General features: G+C 45.1%; 1 protein-coding gene across 2 annotated transcripts in view; it reads right to left on the bottom strand.

Moving 5' to 3' along the window:
- Nucleotides 1-442: 442 nt before the first annotated feature.
- The window catches only part of kiaa0232 (KIAA0232), a 106,857-nt gene continuing 79,616 nt past the window's right edge, over nt 443-27,683 (bottom strand). For both annotated transcript variants that reach the window (XM_084313014.1, XM_084313015.1), the window contains exons 4-8: nt 8,616-8,685; nt 8,430-8,514; nt 4,969-8,293; nt 4,714-4,822; nt 443-3,335 (exon numbers count right to left, since the gene is read on the bottom strand). In XM_084313014.1, the coding sequence (XP_084169140.1) occupies nt 3,319-3,335; nt 4,714-4,822; nt 4,969-8,293; nt 8,430-8,514; nt 8,616-8,685 (3,606 nt within the window). In that variant the 3' untranslated portion in view covers nt 443-3,318. The remainder of the gene's footprint in view (nt 3,336-4,713; nt 4,823-4,968; nt 8,294-8,429; nt 8,515-8,615; nt 8,686-27,683) is intronic.

Consider the following 27,683-nt stretch of genomic DNA (forward strand, 5'->3'; position numbering starts at 1 on the left):
AAATTGAATTTTTTAAACAAAAAAAAAGAGCACCTAAAACAATAAAGGTAGACCGTTTGCGTCTAACTTCTCAAAACCCTCCCCATGGCGTCCAAATCAGGGGGGGGGGGGGGGGGGGGGGGCGGGGGCGACACAACTCAGGTTGAGAACCGCTGAGCTAGGGAATGACGAGACTAGGAACACTTTATTTAGTTTTATATTTCAGTGCTGGATATGTCCTTCAGACCACAGTGCAATACAAAAAGAAAAGCTCAATGTTGTTTCCAAATGCAGACCCGCTCACTGAAGTTGGGTTTTCTCTCGCCAACAATGGAAGAACAAGATGGAGAAAGGTGCGACGCATTCCTTTCTACGTTCCAAGTTAAGTGCTATTGTGACGCGGGTTTCTGACACGCGCCCACTGACTGTCACAAAATAGTCATCCAAATATTTTTTTCTCTTCTTTAAATCTAAATCTTCTGTTTAATCAAAACAAAGATGGAGTGATGTTTGCATGCAGTTTTTTTTTTCTTTTTTTTACATTCCATGATAAAAAAAAATGCTCAGCTCTCCCTCATTCAGAAGGTAATTTACATGCAAAATGAATTGAATGACACCTCGTATACTTCTTGAATGTTGTAGGTTTGCATGCACCAAGGATTGCATAGGACCATGGGCTTCTTGAAATCCCAACCCACGTCGTTTATGCAACCTCTCCCATGGCTTGGGTTTGCCTAAAACTATCTCTCAAATTAAGTGCTTTACAGTCGACTGTGGGTTTACTTGGTAATAATGTCGATAAGTTCAGCTCTACAAGATGTTTGCATTAATGCTTGAATGCACTGTCACAGATTTGAGCATAGCTTATGTTGTTGTATATTACCGGTACTTGTATTAAAGGATTCCTGAGTGTCGTGACAAACTTGTCAAAGAAAGATAAAAAGAAACCCTGACATTGGAGTCGCCTTTCATTTGTGTTTCTATATGTTGACAACATCACACTTCGCTCGGGGGGGGGGGGGGGGGGGGGGGGGGGACATGAAGCCATGTTACAACCATCTTTACATGTTTTATGGAGGGGGGCATGTCCATAGCCATGTTCACAATGGAGCCAGCTTGCCCTGCGACAGTGCATTAGATCACGTGACACGTTGTTGGAAATAAAGGTGTGTACTGCGTTAGGAGTATGTGATAAATGATAGATGGTGGGATGGTGATTTCATTTGTCATCTGTGCTTCAGTTCCAGGGTGTCGTGGTGATGCTGCAGACAGGACCCGGCCGCCACCCTCATAACATGTTTATGCAAAAAGGTAAAACACTAAAGTTCATTTAAAAGCAGAAAGTAAATTAAACAGGGTTTAAAAAAAATTAAAATGCACAAAGAATTGCAAAAATGCATTTATCTGCAATCGTGTTAACGCAGGATTTAATTATTAATGCACAGGCCAGAGGCAATCATCCACACATCATAGAGTTCATGATAAAGCAAGGAGAATTGGATCGGTGCATTTAGATTTTCGGGGTGGGGGGGATTTGCATTTTTGGAAATGTCTGTTTTGCACACCAACGTATTTCTGAGATAAAGTTCTTGCGCACTAATTTTGAACCAGTGTCTTTTACAAGCTCAATACAGACACACATACACACACACACACACACACACACAATGTGAGACATTTCTGGATATTTAAACAGGTTATATTGTAAACCAAAAAAAGAATAGAACACACCGTAAAAAAAAAACAGCATTTGTACCTTAGTGTAATTATGTTGTGTTTTTGGTTTGACCACTTTTTCGTTTGTTATACATTTCACGTGTAGTTGTGTCTTCACTTACAAAAAAATTTTTTTTTGAATAAAAAAGGTCCTGACTTTGTCCTTTTTTTGGGGACTCATTCATCGGTTGACTGAATTTGTAGATATTGTATTGAAAACCTTTTTAAGTCATCCTGTTTCAGATGCATTACAGGCCTGACAACTAAAGAAGTTAAAAGCTCTTGTAAAATAAAAACCAAGCCACATTAAGCAACAACTGTGAGCAGCCACACACTTTTTTTTTCTTTTCTTCTTTTCACAATTTCTCAAAATATAATCAATGGACGCGGCTCTCTGCTTGAACTACAAACAAAACTAGGATCATCTACTCATCACAGCCCGAGTATGGAACTGGAATATTTTTTTTTAATATGTTTTAACGTATTTATAGCACCACTTGTTTGTACCAGAGCGGGGGGGGGGGGGGGGGATGTTTCATTCAAATGCACTGCCTTGGCATCTTCAAAAATGGCTGTACTTAAGTTTTTTAGTGATGGGCCTTAACCCCCAAAACTTAACGATTTTTTTTCCTTTTTTAATCCTTTCATAGAATTGCATTTAAAAGTAAATGTATTAGTATTTTTTTGCCAACAAAACACCATAATGATTTCCTCTCACTTTTTTATTTTTTAATCTTTTTTTTGTAATTTATTATTATTCGTCGCCTCACAAACCATACTATGTCTACTACTAAGGTTTTGAAAGACTCATTAAAAATCGGACTCATTCAAAGAGTAACTTTTCACACTCGTGGGGGGGAACTTTTTAGAATAAAGTCGCACACATTCTCTCCCTACTTTCACATCCAGAAAGGCATCCAAGCTATTTAAACTAACTCAAAGTCTTACACAACAACTCAAAAACCCCACGTCCTTATATTGACTTTCTGAATGATCAGATGGTAGCGGGGGGGAAGGTAGGGCGGATGCCGTTAGCAGTCGTTTCACACAACGTCTGGAGTGGTTGCATCAGTTAGGTCACGGAAGTCGTTGCGGGGTAAAACGGGGGGGGGGGGGGGGGGCTAATTGGACAAACGCAAGACCATTGGGACACCAGAGACCACCAGTATCCTAGTTCACCACCAACTACCAGTATCCAGGTTCAAAAGCAAAAAAAGAAAAAAAAGGAAAATAATAGGTTGGTAAGAAGAACCAGACGAGGGTAAAACAGAAGATTGTCCCTAACTGCGAGTCTTGAATGATAGATCGATGCGCGGAAGAAATCAATTGAAACAAAATCTAAAAATGCATGTCCTCATATCACACACGAAGAACATATTTTTTTAGTTTTCCTATTTTTGCTCAGTTTTTTTCTCATCGATCTGATTGTTGATTACACAAAAGTTTTTAAAGTTAGTAAATGAAAAATCAGAAAGGTTAAGGGTGGGTTGTGGAGGGGGAAGGGAGGGGGGGGGGACACTGAGACCCCCCCCCCCGTTTCTCTGCTGGTAGACTAGAGGTGCGGGCACACGGAGAGGCAGCGTCCTCCACGACAGGCTTCCTCTCGGCAAAACTTGGGAGGATTCAAATGTCACTGCTCCCTGTACAGGAATAGAGAGCGACATGGTGAGATGAACGCCTTCTCCACGCTGAGCAGCCATGGCATCAAAGTTTCAACAGACCCGACGATGTGGAGCTAATGATGCTAATGATGGAGCATCGCCGTTGGTTGTGTGATAGTAAAGGGCTAACCTTCTGTCGTGTGGCAGTGAAAGGGTTAAATGAAACTTACATATAGGGCTGTACCGAATGTCATTTTTATTTTTAACATTCAAAGCTTCTATTGAAGTTTTCGAATGAAGCTTCGAATGTCTGTCATCATATCTTATGATGTAATCATAAAAAAAATATATAATTTTATTATATATCCTCAAACTAAATCCTCAATTTGAATAAAGTGATTAATCTGATTAAATTAGTATTTTTTATTTATTATTAAATCAACTTTCTTTAATGAATATAACTAGTCAGTTTCGTCAACATAAAATAATCCAATAAGGGCACGGTTGGTACGAAAGTGATGGTGGCGTCTTGATGGAGCACCAAGCGAATGCAGATAGGCTTCATCATTTATGATAAATGTTTTATTAAATTTTTTATGACGAGTCATATACTATAATACTATATTAGTGTAGCCTAATCTTTATCTGCAACTGTGAAGAAAAACCCCATTGGTTTAAACAGAATGAATACACGAAAATAAACTTTTTTTTTAAAATTAAATTTAAAAAATAAAAATTAGAATGTTGATTTAGAATTCAAATGTCAACGTTATAAATGAAGCTTCGAACTATTCGGTACAGCCCTACTTACAAATTACAAATCCACTGAAACCTTAAAACAAAGAGGGAACACGCCACACAGTCTTACTCCCCACATATGGAAAAGATTAATGAAATACAATGATAGGGTTTCACTGTAGATTGTATGTTTACCTGTACACTGAGATCCAGGAGGAGATAACTACATGTATGTTTACCTGTACACTGAGATCCAGGAGGAGATAACTACATGTATGTTTACCTGTACACTGAGATGCAGGAGGAGATAACTACATGTATGTTTACCTGTACACTGAGATCCAGGAGGAGATAACTACATGTATGTTTACCTGTACACTGAGATCCAGGAGGAGATAACTACATGTATGTTTACCTGTACACTGAGATCCAGGAGGAGATAACTACATGTATGTTTACCTGTACACTGAGATCCAGGAGGAGATAACTACATGTATGTTTACCTGTACACTGAGATCCAGGAGGAGATAACTACATGTATGTTTACCTGTACACTGAGATCCAGGAGGAGATAACTACATGTATGTTTACCTGTACACTGAGATCCAGGAGGAGATAACTACATGTATGTTTACCTGTACACTGAGATCCAGGAGGAGATAACTACATGTATGTTTACCTGTACACTGAGATCCAGGGAGGAGGGGGGAAGAGAGTGTGTCCTGCCACCAGCGTTCATCCTGCTGGCTGCCAGTTCCTCCCTGTTCGCTAATGTTCAACAGAGGGAACTAAGAGAGAAGAAAAACAAGTGGTTAAGAGCGTCTCTCTGCGAGACTGATCGAAACATTTGTAAGGATCCAGTTGAACAGACTGTTTGACAGGCAAGGTTAGATATGACACGTGAAACATTGAACAAATACATAAAATGTCTCACCTCCGGTGCATCTCCAACGAAGTCGTAGGCGACCCCGTATTCGGGCGTCTGACCCACCGCTGCACATGAGCAGGTCTCCTCCTCTCCGGAAGATTCCTCCTTTTGAATCTCGCCAGCCGGAACGTCCGTCCCTCCACTCGCCGTCGACACGGCCGCTGCTATTTCACAGTCCAAGCAGTTCTCTTGCTCTGCGATGGGCAGGAGGGCACCGGAACCCTCCTGTGAATCCAGAGACGTCTGGGCACTCTTCTCCATGCCAGACTTCTTTAATCTGGGTAAGAATTTACCAGATTCCAGTTCTGACTTCCCGTAACAAGGGCCCTCGCGCTCTGCGTCCTCCTCCAGGGGCTTGAGGTCCTGAGGATCATCGAAGACGTCCACGGGCGCCAGGACAGGAAGACTCGTCTCCTCTTTCTCAGACTCCACCTCCGACTCGCTCCCTCCACCGGGAGACAACTCCGAAGCGGATATCGGTCGGAAGTGAGTCCTGGGGGAAATACGGATGGCCCTATACTGAGTCCGGTTGATGCCGTATATCCGCGGGTGGAGGGCTTCGTTCTCAGAGTCTGAGCACAGTATAGATTTGGGCTTGAACCCCGGGCTGAACGAAGCCATGTCCTCTGGCTCAAAAGAACACTCGACATGGAGGACTTGAGAGAAGGGATTTGTCAGGTCGAAGGATGAAAATGGGTAGTCTAACCCTGGCTCCTCGCCGCGGAAGCCACCGTAGGATCCGAGTAAATCTTCATGGAAGATGAAAGAAAATCCCTTATTCAATCCATCCCCACCCCCTTTAATGGCCTGGTCACTCTGCCCGAAGGACACCAGGGGGCGCCAGAGGGGCCTGTGCCCCGGAGCGAAGCAGCTGCCCGTGTTCATGAACACATCTGTGCCAGTGATGGTGACCACGTCTGAGCCGGAGGCGCACTGCAGAAGGCTCCCCGCACCACTAGGTGGCACCACGGCCCAGTCCTTATCGCCGCCCAGCGTTTTCAACTCTCCGTAAACCCCTCCTAGGATGAAGGACGTGTTGTCCTTGTCAGGGTTCGCGTCCCAGGGCTTGGACGGAGTCATGTAATCCCCGGCGCCGTCTATCTTGGAGAGCTTGTTTTTGGCGAGGCCCTGCTCTTCCTTCTCGCCCTCCCACAGGTGATACTCGGAGCGCTGCACTGCTTTCTTCTGAGGTCCCTGAATTGGACCTGCTTTCGCCTGCGCCTGCGCCTCAAGACCGCCGCAGTGGTAGCTGCTGGCCTCCTCCGAGAACAGCCCCTCACATGGTTCCTCTGCGTCTGGCTGCGATGGTACAGAATCACCATCTCCGATCGCAGTCCAAATGTCCTTAATTATCCCTGAGCTGTAATCCTCACTCTGTTGGTTTGTGTCGTCCGAAAACATCCCAGTGCTGTACTGTTTGCTCTCGTCCTCTTCCAATGCTATGCCACAAACTGACTCCAATTTAGATTTTTTTGTGAAGGTCTGATTGGACACCGTGCCAATGTTGACCTCCTCACACTGATGGCCGGTGTCTTCCTGCAAAAACTCCAGGATTTCCTCTTCTAGATAGGTACCAGAGAGAGGAGGGATTATACAATTAATCTCTTCATTGCCTATTTGAGCCGATTCCTCCGTTTGAATATTTCCTTGCTCGTTGTCTGAACGCGTCTCCTCCGAATGAGACCATGGACTGCAGGTTCGCGTCGAAAGGTTCGAACAGTGTTCCGTTTCGTCAAAGGCACTATTTTTGGTCCATATTAGCAACCGAGACTGCTTGTTACAATGTGGATCGAGACAGCTACTTGAATCCGTGTTGTTTTCGGGACCACCGGTGAGCGAGTCGCAGGGAAGGGGAGTCGTGGGGCTGTCGTACTGCAGCTCAAAAAGAGAGAAGCAGGAAGAGTTCAGAGCAGGCGGCTCGCCGGCGGCCTCGGCCGGATGGGGCTCGTCCAGGTGTCCGGACAGCGCGCTCAACGTGAACGAAGCGCTGTCCAGGTGGGGCGAGAGCCGAATGGGAGAATCTCCTACAAAGCTTTCTCCGTCTATATCTTCTGAACTAGAGGGAGAGTAACACCCCCAGACTTGAGCCATGTTTTCCAGATCCTGCATTAAGAATCCGTCGGCTCCCAAAGGTTCTTGCGAGTCTGCCCTTATTGCACTTTCCCCTTGCAGCTCGAGGCCGTCTAACACTAAACAACATTCTGCCTCAAAGTCTCTTTGCTCTTTGCTCTTCTGCCGGATCATGCCCAAGATCCGACTCTCTTGTACCGAGTCTGAGGCACTAGGATCCAATATGGATTGATAAATATCAACTTCATAGAAGTGAGTGAATTCAGACAGATGCACGTCGTCTACATCTCTACTATCCTCTGGCTGAGGGCAGCTGGAGGTCCCTGTGAGGTCCGCAGCCTCGTCCTCTGCGTCGCCTGGCCCTTCCACAAAGTGCCCGTCCACAAACGAGCCTGCTGCTAGGTAAGCCCTCTGGTAGCTCTCATTGGCAATACAGATTCCTTGCATTCGCTCAGGCAGTCTCTCCATGACGGTAGGCAAGGGGAAACCCTCCGGAGAGTCGACCTTGCTTCGATACTTTGTTTCCAGCTTGCTTTGTCGGCTACTGAAAGGTACAAAATACTCCGTGATGGGCTCTGTGTACCACAGGGGCTCCTCCATGTACTCCTTCTTGTTTTGGGCCTCCAAATCAGCCTCTTTTGTTTCCCCCCAGCCTGGATCTTTACCAATCTCCTTCAGCGGTCTCTTCCCCTTCTTGTAAAGCTGCGGTTGTTTGGCAGGGCCTCCAGTGGCACCACTGCTGTTGTTCCTCCGCTCTTCTTTGTCGACGACCTTCAGAGCCAGCTTCACCTGTCCACCGTTACGCCCTCGCTTACTCCTTCCCGCCTCCCTAGACCTGATTCTACCCGCCTTGCTGCTGGACACTCTGGAGTCTGCCTGGTTGCCGCTGGAGCTGGAGCCCGCCTCACTGGAGCCAGAGGACCAGGAGCGAGGACGATACTTGCCCTCGGACCTGTGCCTGGTCTGCCTCTTGGAGTGGACGGCAGCTCTGTCCTCCGCTGAGCGGTTTTCCTTCTCCTTCTTACTGCGTCGCTGCTGGGCTCTCTCGCTGGTCGCGGTGGTGCCGCACGCCTCCAGGTTCCTCTCCTTCGCAGCCTCACCCTCACTGTTGCAATCTTTTGGGGAGGAGGTGTCAGTGCTGGTCTGTGGGGCCGCAGAGGACGAGCTGGAGTACGAACAGGCCTTGGCCTTGTTCCACACCGTCATAATCTCTTGGAGACAAACAGGTTTCTCTGACAAAGGAGGAAAGGCTTCATAATACCTATAGCAATGAGAGAAACATAAGAACTAGTTCAAATCCACTGACAAATTATTTGAGTTTAGTAGCATACAATCTGCATATAGAAACGACAGCAAAAACTAAAAAACAGATCCACATTGGACATGATGCGGCTTACATTTCCACCTGGTCCTTTGAAGAGGGGGACTCAGCTCGTTCCGGAGACTGAGAGCCATCAGATTTCTTCCTAATCTGTTTCTCCTCTGCAAAAACACAAATGTATCAGAACAGTGTTACATAATACAAAAGGGAAGATGAAAAGTCTAAAAAGGATAATATGACAATAAAAGGAATCAAAGCAAACCTTTCTGTTTGTTCTGGATGTCCTTGAGTTTGGAGCAAAGCTCCTCGACCAGGCTCTCAATTCCAGAGTTCTGTTGAGAAAAGAGAACGGAGTCAGATACAAGTCATCTGCTTTGACCGTCTTTATATCAGTTCTGTGATCCTGTTCCATTAGTCATCAATACATTTTATTTTACTAGGGACGCACACCAATCTTTATAATGGAGAAAGGTGGATTAGGCTGCATCTCAAATAATTTTTGTCCACCACGTTTTTAGCACCACTTTAATTATTCACTACATGTTGCGTACCAATAACGCTATGAATCCTTTTCTACGGAAGGATTTGGTCACGGATGTTATATGAATAATGTTCTACTTAAAATAATCGGTTAGCCTAGGCATTGTCCAACTAACACCTCTCCCCCGAAGGCTAACCGGCCATGTCCGCTTCCATTCATTGTGCTAAGCTAGGCTAACATGCAGCCAGATAGCTTTCTACTGAACGCACAGAGAGGAAACTGGTATCTATCTTCTTGTCTCTCTCAGGAGAAGACGGTAAGCTAATTTCGCAAAATGTTGGCGTGTTCCTTTAACACTTTGCATGCCACGCCCCGAGATTTCTCGGGTTTACCCCCTGCGGGTTGAATGCCCACTCACGAGAATTCTCGTATTTTCTCTTTTTTTAGCGATCTGAAATCATATTTCATCAACCAAGTCTACAGTTGGAAATTCAGCTACCTCAGGCGCTCAGATGTGAAAAAAGCGCCCCCTATCGTCTCCCAGGTGGTAATTCACCCTTTTGGATTGAACTCAATGAAAATGAATGAGAAAAAAAAACCTGCACTCCACATTTTACTTCTCACTCACGGAGCCGGCATCTACCAGCTTCATGTCGTAGTAGTAGTAGGCGCCGAGGAGAGTGGCAGCCTTTTCATAGCAGCTCCCACCCCCTTTACTTCTTATCCCGTTTACTACTTTCTTACTTATTCTTTTTGTGATTATACTTACTTAATAGGTGTATAAGTGACTGTGCGTTGCTTTAGACCAAGTTAAGGCATTTGTAACAACTTCTGTGAAGTTAGCTGAGTTAGGCAAGTTCGGTCGAGCACAGCTCTGAACAATGGACACCGGCGGGCTGGTTTACCCGCGGCAGGACGACAACAACAACAACAACAACAACAACAACAACGGCGGGCTGGTTTACCCGAGGGAGGCTCTCCTCTGCTTTCGAAACAGAGTTGCAGAACCACCGAGGAATCTACCAGCCGAAATAAGGATTCGCAGACGGGGAAATCGAGCTGGCACGAGCGTGAAGGACAGGATAAAGGACAGCAGGAGATTCAAGCCTTACCTGCCCGCTGTCGTCATGGGGAACGTGCGATCGCTGGCCAACAAGACCGACGAGCTCTCAGCCCTGATGATCAACCAGCGTGAGTACAAGGAGGCAAGCCTACTGTGCTTCACCGAATCCTGGCTGAACGAGAACATCCCGGACAGTGCAATTGAACAGGAGGGCTTCACGGTGGTGCGCGCCGACCGGAGTAAACAGAGCGGCAAGCGGAGAGGCGGAGGGCTTGTTGTCTTTGTTAACTCCAAATGGTGCCACCCGGGGCACATCACCATTAAGGAACGTATCTGTTCCCCCGACATTGAACTATTGGCACTGAGTCTGCGGCCATACTATTTACCGCGAGAAATAACACACGTCCTGGCTCTAACTGTTTACATCCCACCCAGCGCGGCGGCGGCGCAGGCGAGTGACGTCATACACTCTACCGTCGCGGCGCTTCAGACAAAACACCCGGATGCATTTATTTTTATCAATGGGGACTTCAACCATGTCAGACTGAACAAGACCCTGACAAACTTCACCCAGTATGTCACCTGCAAAACCAGGGGAGACAAAACTCTGGACCTCCTGTATGCTAACGTGAAGGAGGCTTTCAGTGCGACTTCCCTGCCCCCCCTCGGCCAGTCAGACCACAACCTTGTGAGGCTTGTATCCACATACACGCCTCTCATTAAGAGACAGCCTCCGACCACCATGTCTGTCCCACAGTGGTCTGACGACGTCGAGGAGGAGCTACAGGAGTGTTTCAGGTCGACAGACTGGGATATGTTTGTGAGGGCCCATGGTGATGACATTGATGGACTATCCCACTGCATCACAGACTACATCAGGTTCTGTGAGGAGAGCATCGTACCCACAAAGAGGGTACGCTGCTTCTCAAACAATAAACCCTGGATTAGCAAGGACATTAAACACCTGCTAAACAGGAAAAAGAGGGCCTTCATGGCAGGGGACACTGAGCAGGCCAGGGCTGTCCAAAGGGAGCTCAAAAAAGAGCTAAGGGCAGCCAAGGTCAGCTACAAGGACAGGCTGGAGGGCAGACTACAGGCCAACAACACCAGGGAGGTGTGGGCGGGGGTCAGGAAGATCACTGGTTTCAAACAGCAGGGCACAGCTGTGGAGGGCCCTCCAGAGCGTGCAAACGAGTTCAACTCGTTTTTCAACCGCTTTGACCAGAGTGGCCTCCCCACACCCCTCCCCCCACCCATCGACACCAGCACCAGATCACACCTACAAAGCAGCCCCCCACCCCCCACCCACCCACACCCATCAGCAACGGCACCCCACCCCCAACACCAGCAGACTGCCCACCACCCCCAACCCTGACGATCACAACCAGTCAGGTCAGTAGGCAGCTCTCCAGAATTAACGTAAACAAGGCCAGAGGACCGGACAACACCAATCCCAGGGTGCTCAAGGTATGTGCAGAGCAGCTGGCAGCACCGCTCCAGCATCTTTTCAACCTCTCCCTGAGGCTGGAGAGGGTGCCCCAGCTCTGGAAGACCTCCTGCATTGTCCCGGTGCCCAAGAAGGGACGTCCCAGCACCCCCAACGACTACAGGCCAGTCGCTCTGACGTCACACGTCATGAAGACGTTTGAGAGACTGGTCCTGCAACACCTCAAGCCCCTGGTGCGTGACTCCCTCGACCCCCTGCAGTTTGCATACCAGGCAAACATCGGGGTGGAGGATGCCATCATCTACATGCTCCACAGAGCGTACACGCACCTGGAGAAGCCGCGCAGCTCAGTGAGGATTATGTTCTTTGATTTCTCCAGCGCCTTCAACACCATCCAGCCGTCACTGCTAGCGGAGAAGCTCTCTGCGATGCAGCTGGAGCACGGCTTGGTGGCCTGGATCAAGGACTACCTCACTGAGAGGCCACAGTACGTCAGACTAAAGGACAGTCAGTCTGACGTACTGGTGAGCAACACCGGCGCCCCCCAGGGAACTGTGCTGTCACCCTTCCTCTTCACCCTCTACACCTCAGACTTCTGCCGCAACTCCAGCGGGTGCCACCTGCAGAAGTTCTCAGACGACTCCTCCATCGTAAGCTACATCACCGACGATGATGAGGAGGAGTACAGAGCCCTGGTGGAGAGCTTCGTGGGGTGGAGCGACAGCAACCACCTCCAACTCAACACCAGTAAGACCAAGGAGCTGGTGGTGGACTTCCCGATTCCCATCTCCATCCGAGGGGTGGATGTGGAGATGGTGGACTCATACAAGTTCCTTGGGGTACACCTGAACAATAAACTGGACTGGTCGGACAACACAGAGGCCCTCTACAGGAAGGGACAGAGCAGGCTGTTCTTCCTGAGGAGACTCAGGTCCTTCAATGTGTGCAACAAACTGCTGCAGTCTTTTTACCAGTCTGTTGTGGCCAGCATCCTCTTCTATGCTGTGGCATGCTGGGGAGGCTACATCAACTCAAGGGACACCAACAAGCTCAACAAGCTGGTGAGGAAGGCTAGCTCCGTGGTGGGAGTCGAGCTACCTAGACTTGAGGTGATGGTAGAGAGGGGGATGATAAGGAAGCTGGATGCCATCATGGAGAACCCCTACCACCCCCTCTACGACGAGCTAGTCAAGATGAGAAGCTTGTTCAGCCACAGACTCATCCCACCCCCGACACTCAACTAACCGCCTCGGACAGTCCTTCATACCAGCGGCCATCAGGCTCCACAACAGTGGGCAGCGACTAGCAGCCTCCAGGCCCCACAACAGGGGGCAGCGACAGCGACTGCTACCAGACATTGACCTGGGACTTATAGGAACCCAAGGGGGACAAAGTAGACTACCCTGGTACTTTGATTAAAGTATACTCAGTAGATAGTAAATTATAACACTACCTAATGCATACTGCACCTTATGTGACACTGTGAATAATGTGAATATTCCTCAGCTAGTCAGATAGTAAATTATTTTGACCATATTGATCAAATTGTTTACACTGCCTGTGTTGTCTTTTACTACCTGTATACTGTGTTGTTTTACTACCTGTACCCCTCCCCCCTCCCCCCCATGCTGCTATGATGCCTGAATTTCCCCAAGGGGATCAATAAAGGAATATCTTATCTTATCTTATCTTATGCTGGACTCTCAGAGCAGCGGGCAATATGTATTTTACAGTATACACGGTGAATCAATAAAAAGATCGATTTTTTTTTGAATGGCGATCAGGAATTGGAATAATCCATTTGGATACCATCTGATCTCAGGTAAGGAATCTATGTTACAAGTCTAAGGATAATCAGACCCGTTTTCACGGATATATAAGCTTTTATGCGATTATGTGATATGGCTGTTTGACTATGCGCGCCGTCAGGAAATAGGAGAAGCGATTTTCAGCGCGCGCCACGAGCGTGCATGCGTACACATATACTATCGATAATCTAGCGTTTCTTTGAAAACGATTCATAAATAGGCCGAACAATGACAACGTTCTAGAATATTCCAGTAAAAGGCGATTATCATGGAAACCTCTTTTTTCTCCATGAAAACGAGGAGTTTTCTAAATGCTATGAAACGGAAATGAACCGATAAAAAAACAATCTGCTTCGACAATGTTGACTGGAAATAGGTCATTGATAATGCGACGGGCAGATTAGACACATTGCCATAATTTAAAACCTAGATTAGGCGATATTAACGTTAAGATTGAAGTGGCCTTAGGGGGCGGAGCTAGGCGTTCATGGAGTGAGACGTGTTTCACGTGAGCTCCCTTCTATCGTGCAAAATATACTTTTCTCCCCATTAGTCTTTATTTTATTTTTATTTGTTATTTGTCTGCTTGTTGAGTCGTCGAGTTTCAACTACTTTCGTCGACTTTTTTCAACTTTCTGCGATGTCGGTGGAGACCAGATCCATGAGCACTACAGCAGGCAAACTGCCACCGGATCTACCCTCACCGTCGCGCGGTATCAGTGAGATAAGTGAAGCTGTTCTCTCGGTCATGACCAAACTCCATGCAGACTTTGAGATACGCTTCGCTGAAACACAAAGAAAAGTGCAGGCGGAATTTTTTGATACCCTTCATCGAGAGATGTCAGAAGAAATTAGGTTGGCGGTCGACCCGTTGAGAGAAAAGATGGAGTCGCTGCATGCTGTCTCCTCGGCTAATGCTAACGAACTAGCCACGCTAACGACAGAGGTCTCACTACAAGGCGAGAGGCTGGCGGGTCTGGAGACTTCCCTGCTGGCTAGGCAGGCTGAAGTTGCCAAACTACAGTCTGTAATTGTGGATATGCAGTCCCGGGAGAGACGCTACAACAACAGGATTGTTGGTGTACCGGAGGGCAGTGAGGGAGGCAGTCTCTCGGAGAACATGCCGGAATTGTTGCAGAAAATACTGGGGAAAGATGTCCTCCCCAGCCCTCCCGTATGTGAGTCGGCCTACAGAGCGGGCAAGACCAGTCCTGGAGTGAACAAAGAGCCGAGGCCCATCATTGTCAAGCTAAACAGGCTCCAACAGAGAGAGCTCATCATGCGGTCGGCCCGTGCCAGAAGGGGTAAACTAAGTCTCGGCGATCACAAAGTGGCCATTTTCTAAGACTTTACGCCGGAGGTTCAAGCACAGAGAGGCGAATACAAAGTGGTCATGACCAGGCTATGGAAACTAGGCCTGAGGCCTACGCTATTCGCTCCCGCGAAATTATCTGTGCTGGGTAAGGGCGATGATCGTCGTTCATTTTAGTCGTTGGCTAAAGCGGAGGAATATCTCGGGAGGATGGCCGAGACTGTAGCTTGTTAACTATGTCGGGTGAGTGACTTGGCGATGTGGGCCTGAATACATTGATAGGGCGGACTATTCACAAATGCTTGTTGTCATGCCCAGACAGGCTAACTGTCCACTGCCCACCCAAGCTAGCGGGGCATCCCAATGACTTCCGTTACTCGCTAATGCTGACCTCATGGTTGTACGTGTGTGTCGCCTCTATGAAAGCTAGCGAGCTAGCTGGACAATGTACATAACAGATTCTAGCGTGCTAGCCGGATTCACCACTAGCTTACGCGCTAGCCTCGGGCTAGCTAGCAGGCTGTGTCTATCGCCCGCGCCGAGACATTCGAGACCAGTTAATGTTTACGTATTTTGGTTGTTGTTGCTGTTTAAGTGACATCGGTTTGCACAATTCAACGGTGATCGGTTCCTTAACTAACTTCTTGTATGCTTTTATTTTTATATCCAGGCTGTTTTGAGCTTTGGGCTCCAGTAGTAGAAGGTCGGTTGAATATATATATACAATATATGATAACAGGTTGTGTCAGGTATAGCTTATTACTATCCCCGGGTTAATGAAGGTGTTTAATTCTATTCTTATATAGGTTATGTCATTCCAGCCTTTGTGCCTGACCAGAGGGGCTGTTACATGCGTGCACCTTGACCATAACCTTTTTTTCCTTTTCTTCTTATTGGCGCTGTTTAAATGACGTCTGTTTGCGCAATTTAACTGTGATCCGATCCTGCCTTAGACTATCTGCTGGTATGCTTTAATTTAAATTTTCCTTTATCCATTTATGCTATAACATTGCGACATTAATACGCAGATTCGGAGGTAGATGGCTACAGGGATGATGTTGAGTTATTATATAATAATGGCTATTTCTTCCCTTATAGTTGTCACATGTTAGGGCCAAGGCTCACGTGGTTTTCGATTGAATTACATTTTTATTTTTATTTGTTTATTGGACTAGTGGGGGTTTAATCAGGGGTTTATCTAGAGAGGGGGTCGGAGTGGAGAGCGTCTTATTGGATCCATGATTCCAGTGGGAAATGATAGGAAGATGACCATCCTTAGTGGATGGGGCATAGGGAGGGGATTGGAGTGGGTATAGGAGGGTTAATAATAGGACGGGTGGGTTAGTGTTTAGAGTAGAAGGAGGGGGGGTTGTAACTGGGGTGGTATTTTTCTGTGTTTTATGTACTGTTGTCTTATATGTGTGTAATTGTTCCTCCTCTGAACTCCTGGGATTGACCATCTGGGCCCGCCTGGATCAGCGCCTCTGTCCTCAGCCTGGCTGCACTGGTATGTTCTCTACGCATTTAGACAAATTCGACCATGGCTAAATTGAATATTTTAATTTGGAACGCAGGGGGTCTTAACGCCCCACACAAGCGTGCCAGTGTCCTTTGGTTATTGAAGAGAAGAAATATTGACATTGCTCTCCTTAGTGAGACGCATTTATTGGTGGGTGATGTGTCAAGGCTAGCAAATAGACAATATCACGTTATCTCCTCATCCTCAGCCGATGATAAGACGAAAGGAGTAGTCATAGTTACAAGACATAACCTTGATATCAAAGTCGTGGATGTGTGGTCGGACACGGAGGGGAGGATTACTATAGCAAAAGTTGAGTTCTCTCATAGGAAGATGGCAATAATAGCATTGTATGCCCCTAACATTTGATTCAGCGTTCTATAATACAATCACGAAGAATATGTTGGAACTTACTGGATACGCTCTCATTGTGGGTGGCGATTTTAATGCGTGCTGGGATGCGGAGATGGATAGGTCCGGGTCCTCTGAAACAAGCGACCAAAAACGGTCCTCTAAGGCCCTCAGGATGTGGGCCCAGGACACGGGGCTCGCAGACCTATGGCGCATATCCAATCCCACCCTCAAGGATTACTCTCACCTGTCAGCCAGACACAAAACCTTCTCTCGAATAGACTATGCATTCGCGTCCCCTAATATGTTTGATAGTTTCGACGTCTCATTGGTTCCCCTGGCTCTCTCGGACCACAAGGGGATCTTCCTTATGGCAACCTTTGGCAGGCTCTCCACGAGAGCTCCCAGGTGGCGTTTTAACTCCACCTTATTAAAGAACGATGATTTCTGTTCTGAGTTCAGGAGTAAACTAGCTGAATTCTTGCAGATCAATGTTGGCACGGTCGATGACCCCAGGGTCCTGTGGAACGCATTGAAAGGATTTATCAGGGATCATGTCACACTGTTCGCCTCCAATTTGCGTAAATCCCGGTCAAAAAAACTAGAAGGACTGGAAACATTATATGCGGACCAATACGCATCTTTGCAAACTAACTATAGTGAACGACTAAACACACAACGTAAGATAGTCAAGAAAGAAATAAACTCCATACTTAAACAACAGTCTGAGTTCTTGATACATAGGACAAGGCAAAATTACTACTTTCACGGCTCCAGGCCTAGCCATCTATAGGCAATGAAAATACGCTCGAATGATCATTTCTCGGATATCCCCTCGATCAAGACGCGACAGGGTACAGTCACTACTGATTCGAAAAAGATCAACGACACTTTTAAAGAGTTTTACTCAGTTATATAGCTCAGAGGTTGATCTCGACAACTCTAAATTTGAATCGTTCATTGGCGGGCTTGAGATACCCCACATTTCTGAGGAAGAGGCTAAGGAACTGGGGAAACCGATCACTCTTATGGAACTAAGGGAGACGATTGCTGAAATGCAGAGGGGTAAGGCACCAGGCTGGGATGGTATTCCACCCGAGGTATATTTAGCTTTCTGGGACCAACTGGGTCCATTGATGCTCGATATGATCAATTACGCTATCGTAGGGCTGGGCGATATGGAAAAAAAATCATATCGCGATAACGATATGATAATGTTATCATATTTCTCGATATCGATAATTATCGAAATTGTTAATAGTAGTATAATAAAAAATAAATAAAAAAAAAACCTTTTTTTTAAACTTTCTTTTTTAAACAACAGATGTATGTTTATTTTGCAGCAATTCTTTGTCGTTGCCGCCATCTTTAGTGTTACATCCCCTCACACAGTTCTCAGGCTGCAGCTGGTTTAAAAGCTAAAGTAAACCGGCTTCTATGCTGGCTGTGGCTCCAGGGGAGTTGAACAGTTCTGGCTCTGCTAGTTTATTTTCTATCTTTTGGCGCTTTTTTGGTGGACAAACCACCGCACATGTGCACCGTGACTCGTGACTGGAGTCTAGTTCTGCTAGCACACAGACGGTTTCAAACTGTATTTTAAATTAGAAAGCAAACAAAATAAATGGACAAGAGAGAAATAAATCTCAATTTGGTCAGTATTGTCATTTGGACAAGCAAAGCCATTACTTTAAGTTGCAGGCAAGAAAGACAAGTCTGTCCACTGTCTCTGGTTTTAAAACTGCCCTGTTGCAGGTCACACAAAAAAATTAATAATACTAATAAAAAAAAAATAAAAAAAATCCATTTCTTTTTTATTTAGATATTCGATATAAATTATTAAAATATATCGCGATATTTATCGTTATCGTTATATCGCCCAGCCCTACGCTATCGAACAAGGGGAGTTCTCAAGAGATGTCAACATGGCGTTGATTTCTTTACTTCTCAAGAAGGACAAAGATCCCAATGATTGTGGTAGCTATAGGCCCTTGAGTCTTCTCTGGGCCGATTTAAAAGTGTTTGCCAAGGTGCTGGCCCGTCGCCTGCAGAGATTTATGACGGTATTGGTACACTGCAATCAAACTGGTTTTATCCCGGGGCGCCTGGCTGCAGATAATCTTAGGAGGCTGTTGCATGTAGTCGATAACAGTAAAGACAATACAGCTCCGTCCACAGTTCTGTCTTTGGATGTCATGAAGGCGTTTGACAGACTAGAATGGTCATACCTGTGGAAGGTACTTGAGGTTATGGGTCTTGGAAAGAATTTTATTCATATGATTAAAGTCCTGTATGCAGGGATTAAAGCAAAAAAAAATCTCCTGACTGAACTTTTTTTCTGGCCAAGTCATATTCTTATTTTAACCTCTACTGTATTTTTTTTTAATAGTGTTAGCGTTTTAAGGGAGCCTACTTGTAGAGCGAGCCTACTGTCCTGACTGTGACTATAGACCCTACTGTTGTGTGCTGGAGAGCGTGAATGCAAGTCTTGTGGCTAGCTTCTGATTGATGGCGAGCTAGCACCCCTCCCCACTTTGAACCATGAACTAAACGGCTTGTTATCATACAAACAAGGGACTAAACACGTTTCGCAATTATGCCACAACAACAATGGACAGTCTCCTCCCCACCGTTTGTATATATTTATTTACCACCCACTCACTCACCCCCTCCTAATGTACAGTCTCCTCCTCATCATATGTATATATTTACTGTTAGGATCTCTGGGTAACAGTACTGTATATTTGCATATCGTATATGTGACAAAATGTAACAGTACTATTACTATATACCTGTAAGGCATGTATGTCCCTATGTCATAAATGTCATGTATGTTGTGTATGTCATAAATGTCACTATGAATTGAAAATGGGGGACCCTGATGATGTAAACAAGACAAACGCCTTTCTCTGGTCTACATCCCCTTAACAATTGTGTGTATTGCTACTGGATTTACAAGATCCAGAGTGAATGAATGAATGAAAACTTTATTTAATACACGAGACCCTCTTCTTGGGACCAAGTAAGGTTGTCGATAATCCAATGTATAGTTACAACCCCCCCCCATCCCACCCAACCACATCCAATGTACAGTTTCTTCGTCAAATGTATATACTCTTTTTAGACTATTTTTGTATCACAAACAATAGGCTACTGTATTTGTAAATCTGGTATGTCATAAATGTATAGATGTAGCAGTATTGTCTATCTGTATGTCATGTGTGTCATATATGTTATGATGAACTGAAAATGGGGGACCCTGATGTAAACAAGACGAAAGTCTTTCTCTGGTCTGCATCCCCTTAACAATTGTGTGTATTGAGCTGTACTGTACCCATTCTGCAATCTGTTAATAACAATCAATCAATATTTAACAGATTGCAGAATGGGTACAATACAGTACAGCTCAATACACACAATTGTTAAGGGGATGCAGACCAGAGAAAGACGTTCGTCTTGTTTACATCAGGGTCCCCCGTTTTCAATTCATAGTGACATACATGACATACAGGTATATAGTAATGTTACATTTGTGACATATATGATATGCAAATATACAGTACTGTTACCCAGAGATCTCCCGGACAAATGGGAGAAAGACGTTTATTGAGCTTAAAAACAATTGATAACGCAAATAACGTTCTGATTAACAAAGTCATTCGTTTTGTGGCATTAACGTTATCTAGATTTATCAACATTCATACAATTATCAGAAAGCGAGCGGCGCAAGCACACACACGAAACACCACCAACAACAACAACAACGACAACAACACACTGCTTGTCGCGTAAATAACGTTCTGATTAACAAAAGGCATTCGTTTTGTGGCATTCACGTTACCTAGATGTATCAATAGCAATAGTAATATATATGTTTCTTTAGACTAGAATAAGTCAAATGAACTTACGGTCTGGTAAAAGTTGCCGCATGTTGTTGATGAGTCAAGTTTACTCGCGAGTAGAGCTAGACGCTAGAGAGTCTCAAAATGGGCGCTTCCCATTGGTGCTGAGCACAGCGGAGGCGGGTGAAAGGGCTGTAAACTCAGAACAATCTCGCCTTCTGGTTGGTTGCATTTGCCTGAGAATTTGCCGATTGCTCGCAAATGACTGTTTGGTGCGGCCGCGGTAGGGGGAAAAAGGATATTTGACGCCTCTGATTGGCTCAGGTTAAAATCCGTCACGACTCCGAATCAAATGACGGAATCTCCAAATCAAATGGACGGATATCCGTCCCAAGACGGAACGCTTTAATGCCTGTGTATGTAGAGCTGCCACGGTATTGATGTTTTCCTTACCGCACAAATTTGCGAAATATTTCCTACCGCCGCGGTTATTTACACAAAATAAATTTAAAAAAAGTTTGAATGCATTTTTTTTTAGTAGTCTACTCTTTATAGCATATAGCCTGCCTCTAGTCTAAATGTCTATCTTTAGAGGATGACTTTGCAGCATGAATATTGTTTGGGATTCGGCAAGCACGCATTCGTTATTGAAAGTGAAACACGGATTCGAAGTTTCCCCTCTGGTCGTGCGCCGTTCACTCGGTGTCGCGGGCAGGGGTGGTTACCCCCCCGACCCTTTCTTCTTATTATTATTATAAAGTTACTACTTTATAATAAAGGCATTCGTTTTGTGGCATTAACGTTATAGTTACACGTTCAATAACATCAGCGTATTTACCGGACCATAGCAAGGCAAGAAATACTCAATTCATATCTCAGTTCCTTTCTTTGCTCAGAGCGTGCTGAGTTGTCCCATTCTGCGGTCTGTTAATAAAGTTTTCAATCAGACAAGTGTATAGAACGAAGGGCTTTTATTATAACATTCGTTGCAGACAGTAAAATCATTATGTCTCGTTTAGTACTCCTGAGGAGCGATGGTAGTCCACTCCGGCGGGGAGCTAAAGCTAACGTTATTAGCCGTGTTGTGATGAGCTCTGATCCAACGTGTGACGCGTCTCTCTTCTGACCAATCAGTGGTCTGCAATGTTTCACGTGACTTTTCTGGTACCCAATAGGGTCGCTTGGAACCTCGATAGAGGAGTAGGGTATATCTGCAGAGCCGCAAGCCCAACGAGAGGAGGGTACTTTATTATTATTATAAAAAAAACAGCTGTGATTCGGTATTCAGCCTACTCTTGCGGTGGGCGTGATGTAACCGCGATACCGCGGTAATGCGGTAATTGCGGCAGCTCTACCTGTATGCCTCGCCGTCGGCAATGATACTGACAGGCAAAAACTGTTCCACACTTTTCCCAGTCTCCAGATCTTCTAGACAGGGGTGTCCTCTGAGCCCAGGACTATTCGCACTTTCCCTCGAACCATTGGCCCAATTTATTAGGCAATCGGAGGACATCGTCCCCATAATGATCAATAATACACCACACAAAATTGCTCTCTATGCGGATGACCTACTGATTTTGATGGATGACCCTTCCCGGTCGGCCACAAAATTATTGGGAATAATCGACGACTTTGGTAAATTGTCAGGCTTTAAGATTAACTGGAACAAGTCAGCCTGCCTGCCTACCTCTTAATGAGCTGGCCAAGGCGGTGCGACTACCAGCTGATATCCCCATAGTGGAACATTTTAAATACTTAGGCATAGAGATATTCCCCACGCTGAGTCAAACTACTAAGTACAACTTCACGGGTACTTATGATAAAATACGCTAGGATCTAGACAGATGGTCGTCCCTTCCTAACTCCTTACAAGCAGGGCACGAAATTAACTTTTTGACTCACCGGCCAGTGGCGGGTAGATGGGAAGAATCTACCCGCCAAGCATATTTCTTACCTGCCAATTTTTTTATTGATTAAAAAAAAATAATAATAATAATAATACTTTTATATAATTTTTTTAAAATAAAATATATATATTATATAATCATACTTGTAGTTGTATTATCTGCGAGACATCGCCACCACGCAACAAGTCAAAATGCTCGCTATCTGCAAACAGCTCCACTGTCTGTGTGTATACTCGAGTAGCCTCCAGCTCCAGCAAGGATTCTCCGGCGCTGCAGCTGGACCCTATTGGTATAACGTTACGGTTCTTTGGTCATATCACATTCATCAAGCCCTCAGCTAGAATACGCATTGAATCAATGTTATAAGACATTGATATCAGGAGCTATCTGTAGCTACTGCTAGCCCGCTAGATAACGTTAAGACAACGCCTCAGTGAACTATTTAGTTTACTGGGACATATAGAGCTAACGTGAGCTAACGAGCGAACGGAGGTATTATGCACTCGAGTCAACTATTGCTGGAGCATTTGTTGATATCAGCAGCTATCAGTAGCTAGCCAGCTAGATACCGTTAGACAATGCGTCGTCATGTATTAAACTAAAAGTGAATAGTTGACTGGGTCATTGTTTAAACAGTAACGGTAGCTCATGGACGTCCGCTCTAGACTAGAGCAGACTGTATCTGTGTTGATACGAGCAGAAGCCAATAGTATCCCGCTGCAGGGCTGGGCGGATATGACTCGTTGCCAAGTTTTTTTTCAAAATAAGAGTATCATACGAACCGAATGTTGCTAACTGCCGGAGCCATCGATATTATGACTGGAGCTGCGCTTGGGGCGGAAATGAGACCCGCACAGGATTTTCAAAATAAGAGTATCGTTATGAACTACACGCCACACGGCGGGCAGACCTCTCAGTGGCATGCGCCAAATGTAAAAACTGACCGCCAATGGCGGGTGGCGGGCTCTAATTTCGCCCCCTGCTTACAAGCCCGGGCTTCCATAATCAAAATGAACGTCCTGCCTAGGATACATTTTGTTAGCTCAATGCTCCCCCTCCCCCCTCCAATAGACCACTGGCGCAAGGTACAATCGATGGTATCTAAGTTTATCTGGAATAACAAACGCCCGAGAATCAAAAGAGCTACTACTCAACGTAGGAAACAAGATGGGGGCCTCGCAATCCCTGATTTTAAGCTTAATTTCTGGTCCTTTTCACTGAGACCTCTGATGTGCTGGCTAGACCCTGTAGATGCTGTATCTTGGCGCTCCTTAGAAGCGGCGGCGGTCTCACCGCTAAGATTGCAGGATGTGGTGTACTCCACTGTCCCTATTTCGAAATGCCGACTGAGGTATGGACCGATCATAACTCACGTGATCCAAACATGGCGTAATGTACAGAAGTCGTGTGGGGTTAAATGCCCATGGCACCTGGACTCTCCAATTTTTAATAACCAGCAATTACTTGTTGGGCACAAGCCGGTTAATATTCCTCAATGGCAAAGGAGGGGGGTTCATACTCTGGAGGATATTTATGATAAGAACGGCCTCCATGCGTTTCAGGACTTAAGAGAATTTTATGATCTTCCCGGCGAGTCCTTCTTTCTTTACCTTCAACTAAGGTCAGCGCTGAGGGCGCATGGCGTGCCGTGGGCTCAAGCTTTGCACCCACACCCCTTCCTCAGGCTCATAGTGGACAGGACGACCTCCAGAGGGTTTGTCTCAGACTTTTATACGCTCTTAATTCAATCCACGTATAAAAATGTATCATTGGATACAATCTGGCGTGTGGATATCCCGGAGTTGGACCCCGAGTTTGACTGGGATGATGTTTGGGCAAATGTGGCATTGTCTTCCCGCAACCCCAATCACCAGCAAATTCATTTTAATTATAGGACCTATCTTACACCTAGGAAGCTATTTGCTATGGGACTGATAACCGACTCTCTGTGTACTTTGTGCTCTCAAAAGGCCACTGGCACTTATATGCATATGTATTGGGATTGCCCACCAGTGGCCCGCCTCTGGAGGTCAATAACGGACAAACTTTCAGATCTGTGTGGCTTAACTATCCCATTCACAGCTGTTACGCTACTCCTGAACGATATAACAACACTACCCGCGTCCGTACAACTAAAAAGGGTTGTCCTAGCGGGCGTCACAGCAGCGAAGAAGCTAATAGCATTGAGATGGAAGGAGCCCGAGAAGCTCACAGTGATTAACTGGTCCCTAACACTGTTGGATGTGATTTATCTTGAGATATCCACAGCGCGGGTGATTGGGGTGGGGCAGGCTGGGATTGACCTGTGGTTCGCAGCAGCTGAGAAGGTCAGGACCGCCGTGTGCGGCTGAGCGGGGTTGGGGTGCTTGTTCGGGGGAGTCCGGCGGTCTCATGGGAGGGGGAGGAGGAAATGTCTTGTCTGTCTTGTCTTTTGTGATGTCTTGAATTTAACTGGGGATTTTATTGGGGGGCAGCTATTTAGCTATTTCTTCACTATTTGGTCATTTATTAGATAGTACCCCTTGAATTTTGAATTTAAAATTTAAAAAGGTTGAACTCCGTTTTCTTTTCTTTATAATTTATAAATTGTTATTTCTGTATTATTATTGTTTTTGTGATTTTCCTGTGAAGTTCTGTGTATTGTGATTGTGATTAAAGTGTTGTCTTGTTTCATGTAAATAATAATAAAAAAAATTGATAAAAAAAAAATGAAGTGGCCTTGGGCATTCAAGGGGGTAAAAAGGAATTAAGCTTGGGCAGTCAAAGTGTTAAGGATTTGGTAATTATAGAAAAGTTGTTACGAGCTTGCATTTGAAGGTGTATCCGATTAAACGGGTATCTTCCCATTCAACACTTAGACATGCTGTAATGTAATTAATAAGTAAACACTACATCATTTCATTATGATTCGGTTAGCATTACCTATACCAACTACAAGTAGCCTATTTGAAGTCTCAACCCAATATGGTGCGTTAACAATTAAGACACGTTTCATTCTCAATGAAAATGAGTGACAACAGCCAATGGTTTGAGCACATGGTTTCAAATACCAACTTCAAGTCCATTGTAACAGACAGGAAAGCACAGACAGAGTCCATTGTAACAGACAGGAAAGCACAGTCAGAGTCCATTGTAACAGACAGGAAAGCAGAGTCAGAGTCCATTGTAACAGACAGGAAAGCACAGAGTCAGAGTCCATTGTAACAGACAGGAAAGCACAGACAGAGTCCATTGTAACAGACAGGAAAGCACAGTCAGAGTCCATTGTAACAGACAGGAAAGCAGAGTCAGAGTCCATTGTAACAGACAGGAAAGCACAGAGTCAGAGTCCATTGTAACAGACAGGAAAGCACAGAGTCAGAGTCCATTGTAACAGACAGGAAAGCACAGAGTCAGAGTCCATTGTAACAGACAGGAAAGCACAGAGTCAGAGTCCATTGTAACAGACAGGAAAGCACAGTCAGAGTCCATTGTAACAAACAGGAAAGCACAGACAGAGTCCATTGTAACAGACAGGAAAGCACAGACAGAGTCCATTGTAACAGACAGGAAAGCACAGACAGAGTCAGAGTCCATTGTGACAGACAGGAAAGCACAGACAGAGTCCATTGTAACAAACAGGAAAGCACAGACAGAGTCCATTGTAACAGACAGGAAAGCACAGTCAGAGTCCATTGTAACAGACAGGAAAGCACAGACAGAGTCCATTGTAACAGACAGGAAAGCACAGAGTCAGAGTCCATTGTAACAGACAGGAAAGCACAGAGTCCGAGTCCATTGTAACAGACAGGAAAGCACAGACAGAGTCCATTATAACAGACAGGAAAGCACAGACAGAGTCCATTGTAACAGACAGGAAAGCACAGACAGAGTCCATTGTAACAGACAGGAAAGCACAGAGTCAGAGTCCATTGTAACAGACAGGAAAGCACAGACAGAGTCCATTATAACAGACAGGAAAGCACAGACAGAGTCCATTGTGACAGACAGGGAAGCACAGACGGAGTCCATTGTGACAGACAGGAAAGCACAGTCCGAGTCCATTGTAACAGACAGGAAAGCACAGTCAGAGTCAGAGTCCATTGTGACAGACAGGAAAGCACAGTCAGAGTAGGGCTGGGCGATAATACGATATGGCCTCTAAATGATATCACGATATTTTTTGGCCATATACACGATAATATATCGCGATATTTTGACATTTCCTCTAAAGCACTTAAAAATGCTTGATTTAACCCTTTGATGCATACAGTCACGCCAATATGATGATTATATCATATTGGCTAGGCTAACATATATCATAAAGACTTCTAGTCTAACAATTAATAATTAAAATAAGTCCCTGCAACATATGTTTGCATTATTAAACCATGAAGATGCTTTAAAAAATAATTAAATGAAAATGTACTAAGAGTAGTCTACTGACACTAATAAAAAAAATTATTTACATCTAAGACAATTTATATAAAAACTCTTGGGTGCCTAAGACTTTTACACAGTACTGTGTTTTCTATCCACTTTAGCCAAAGTATACACACTACTGTGAGAAAATAATAATCACACACAAAGGGATAATGGCTTATAGCAGACTTGATGATTTTAGAATATTTCAGATAATGAAATTAAATGTTTATATCATCAACTATCCAGTTAGTATTTATACTGTAACGTTTGGCTACTTTAAATCATTGAATGTAGAGAGAGCGCGAGAGAGAGAGGGCGAGAGAGCTGGAAATGAGTATTGAAATAGTTTTAAATATTCAGAATCGATATTATTAAAGGAGCTCCCGTCCTATACGGAGCTACTGAGAAATCTTGATCCCTTAGTTAAGACTGGCTGACGCGCCGTTATATTCCTGGTCTCATACCAAAAACAGTCCTTGTCCCAATGACACAATGCAGGCAGCTTACTGGGAAAATGGTGTTTATTTTCCCTCACCGTCAAACAGGATGTCTTCATAAACTGATAAATAATAATGAACACAATAACTAATTGCCTACAAACATTTCGACCTGAGACCTGCGTCGTGCGTGCGGTCAAAAAACCATTGCCCTTTTCCGGGTCAAAACTCCTCCTCCTACAGGTTTACCTGACGCTTAAATAAAAGAAGCGCCACCTTCTGGTCACATAAATCCACTGCACATTAATCCATTTTGGCCGTTACAGATATGTATAGATTTTTTGATATTTTTGACAACACTAGTCCCATATGTGTGTGTGTGGCTGTGAGTGTGTGTGCTGATCAGGAAATAAGATAATAGATTTTTCAGCCCGCTTCTCTAGCGTGCATAAGTACACATATACTATCGATAATCTAGCGTTTATTTGAAAACGATTCATAAATAGGCCGAAAAATGACACCGTGTTTTGTGTATTCCAGTTAGGCTTGGGCGGTATGACGGTATTACGGTATAGCAGGATATTTCGAAATCCCGCCGGTATGATTCTCAATACTGTGACGTCACCGACTGCTATTACACTGACACGAGTTGATTGTAGTGCACAGCACGCGCCAGCAGAGGGTTACGTGGCCATCGTTCTGTGAGCTAGCGTTGATACCTGGCTGCTGCGGGCCAGAGTCATGTAATATAATTATATTATA

This window comes from Notolepis coatsorum (genome assembly GCF_963971535.1).
Source record: "Notolepis coatsorum genome assembly, chromosome: 4".
Taxonomy (NCBI): Eukaryota; Metazoa; Chordata; class Actinopteri; order Aulopiformes; family Paralepididae; genus Notolepis; species Notolepis coatsorum.